Source organism: Colletotrichum aenigma (genome assembly GCF_013390185.1).
Source record: "Colletotrichum aenigma strain Cg56 chromosome Unknown KSG_Cg56_contig07, whole genome shotgun sequence".
Taxonomy (NCBI): domain Eukaryota; kingdom Fungi; phylum Ascomycota; class Sordariomycetes; order Glomerellales; family Glomerellaceae; genus Colletotrichum; species Colletotrichum aenigma.
In genome coordinates this window covers 3,005,289-3,008,096 of record NW_023500913.1, presented here as the reverse complement: position 1 = coordinate 3,008,096, position 2,808 = coordinate 3,005,289, and the positions used below count along the sequence as shown (strand labels likewise).

The 2,808-nt window shown below is 51.8% G+C and overlaps 1 protein-coding gene across 1 annotated transcript; it reads left to right on the top strand.

The window, feature by feature from the left end:
* Nucleotides 1-639: 639 nt before the first annotated feature.
* ran1 (Negative regulator of sexual conjugation and meiosis) lies at nucleotides 640-2,215 on the top strand (the record flags this gene model as incomplete). Its single annotated transcript, XM_037326317.1, has 2 exons — nucleotides 640-1,318; nucleotides 1,395-2,215. The coding sequence occupies 2 exons, from the start codon at nucleotides 640-642 to the stop codon at nucleotides 2,213-2,215; spliced, it is 1,500 nt and encodes a 499-aa protein (XP_037175969.1).
* Between the last annotated feature and the right edge of the window lie 593 nt (nucleotides 2,216-2,808).

Below are 2,808 nucleotides of genomic sequence, written 5' to 3'. Positions count from 1 at the left end.
TGGCTATCCCTGCTCTGTTAATGTCGACAACGACTGGGGGTCCCTTGAAGCCACCGGCCGTGGTGGATGCTCCACGCAACACACATTTGGACAAGGGTACGTAGACGTAGCGCTAACATCATTTCGCCTCGTTCCTCCATCTGGGTGGTGGAAGTCATTATCAACCATCCGTATCCCACCATCGTGCAGCTGGTAGAACACCTCTCGACCTGGACCATCGACTCTTCATCACGCTCCTTCCCCCCGACCTCTTTACATCTCCTCACGATCCTCGGGAGCGCTGGTAATTTCTCAGTCGCCCATCAACTTTCGACCAATACGACTACCTCTCTCACCGACACTCAACCCTCACCAACAACTTCGGCGACACAGCACCGTGTTTGACTCGTTGACTCGACGTCTCACACTTTCGACATCTCACGCGAACCAAGGACATTTCTCTCAACCCATAGAGGCCATTAGGACATTTCCCAGGATTCTTTCCCTTTTGGACTTCCAAGGACATTCCATTCCACAGGACAAGGCCGTTTCTACTTTTCCTTTTCTCTCTATTCATCTCTGTTAGGACCTCATCCGAGAGTCCCAGCCCAGACCATCAGAGACAAAAGGATTCCCACTTGGACCCGCACATCACATAACATGCAGCATGTATTTGGATATCCCACTCCTCCCGCGTCGCCGGTGTACGACAATACGAAGTGTGCGAACCTTCAGCCCATCACAACCGCACCTAACTGTCAAGCACGATACGTCCCGTTAACGCCGGAGGAGAGACTGGGAAGATTCCTTGAGGGCAAGTTGCAGTTGACGACCATCCTTGGAACCGGCGCATATGGCGTCGTCTATTCTGCCGTGGATGTAAAGACCGGAGTACGATATGCCGTCAAGTGCCTCAGCAAGTTCAACCCGGATGGAACTCCTTTGGATCGTCGACAGGTTGCCTTCCAGAACCGCGAAATCCGTCTCCACTACTTGGCATCGGCCCACCCCAACGTGGTGTCTATGCTCAAGATCGTGGATGACCCGGACTGCATCTATGTTATCTTGGAATATTGCCCGGAAGGTGATCTGTTTTACAACATCACCGAGTGTGGTCAGTATGTCGGGAACGACAGCCTAGCCAAGAGCGTCTTCCTTCAGATTCTGGATGCCGTTGAGCACTGCCACTCTTTGGGAATCTACCACAGGGATTTGAAGCCGGAGAACATTCTTGTTTCAGACCACGGAGAGACCGTCAAGCTTGCCGATTTTGGCCTCGCGACTTCATCTGACCGGTCTGAGGACTATGGATGCGGCTCGACTTTCTACATGAGTCCAGGTAGGTTTACCATTTGAGGAACTTTCCTTTTCTCTCGACCCCCAACATCGACTGACTCTTTCTTTTCTTTTCTTAGAATGCCTGGACCACTCTGCCCGGAGACCTTTCTACTTTTGCGCCCCCAATGATGTCTGGAGCCTCGGAGTTATCCTGGTCAACCTGACCTGCGGACGCAACCCATGGAAGCAAGCTTCATTCGAGGACTCTACTTACCGTGCTTACACGCGGTGTCCGGAAACCTTGAAGAGCATCCTCCCAGTGTCGGATGAACTGAACGACATCTTGGGAAGGATCTTCACCCGCAACCCGGACCACAGAATTACTTTGCCCGAGTTGAGGAACAGAATCCAGACTTGCTCCAGCTTCACGATCCCGGCCGTTCCTGTCATGCTCCCCACGCCGCCTGCTTCGCCGGAGCACACCACCGAATACGTTACTTGCGAGGACACCATCATCGATGATTACGATAACGCCCTCTCCCCTGCCTCCTCATCCTCTGACGAGGGCTCCGAATGCTCATCCGACGACGGCTCGCTTACCTCCAGCGGTTCAACCATCGACGACCTTGACGAAGAGTTCCTCCAGGAACAGCAACAGGAAACTTGTCACACCCAGACCTATGAACCAGAGAAGCCAAGGACAGCTTTTTCTCCTAACCAGGAGTTCATTTCTCAGCAGTACACCGGACCTGTACCTACGCCAGTGGCAGTACAAGTTCAGGCACATGCTCCCATGCCTCAGGTCCCTATGCAGGCACCCAGTTGCCCGCCTAAGTCTTTTGTTCCGTTCTGGTGGGGAGACGTGGTCAAGTATGCTCAGCATGCTCCTGCCATCCACCCTCATGTTCCGTTCCACCACCAGGTTCCTATCTTTGCCCACCTCCAAGGCTGCTACTAAGATAGCTCATCATACGTTGAGCCAGGCGCCTGCCTGTGCTCGTTACCATCGATCCAAGGATGGATTCACCCATACCATGCCGGATGGGTTCCTCGGATCAACAAACCGTCAACACTAATACGACAACGTTTAAACCATGGCACAAGCGGCTCATGGACTCTTAATTCCGTTACGAGATATGGACCCTTATGCCACTTGGAATTTCAAAAGCCCGGAAAGGATGCCCAAAAAAAGCACAGCGAAAAAAAGTCCGGAACTTTGGCTCTATTGTTTCTGCCCATGGCAACTGTACACATTTCGGAGATGGGATTTTGTTTTATCATGTTATTTTTCTTTGTTACAGCGCGGAGTTGGGATATGGGAAGACGAGAGTGACGGTCGACTCTCTTATCACGGATCAAGCTGGGAAAGCATATCAGGCGCAGTGGGCACAAAGACCTGGGAGGTTGGAGTTCTTTCTGCGAAGATGGACAGGATATTTCGATTCTAATGCATATTTTTGGTGCGAGGAAGGCACATCGGGAGGAGTCTTTTGTTTTGTCAAGAGGCTTGTTTCGAACAATCGTTTGGAGATACCATACCATATCTTGTCG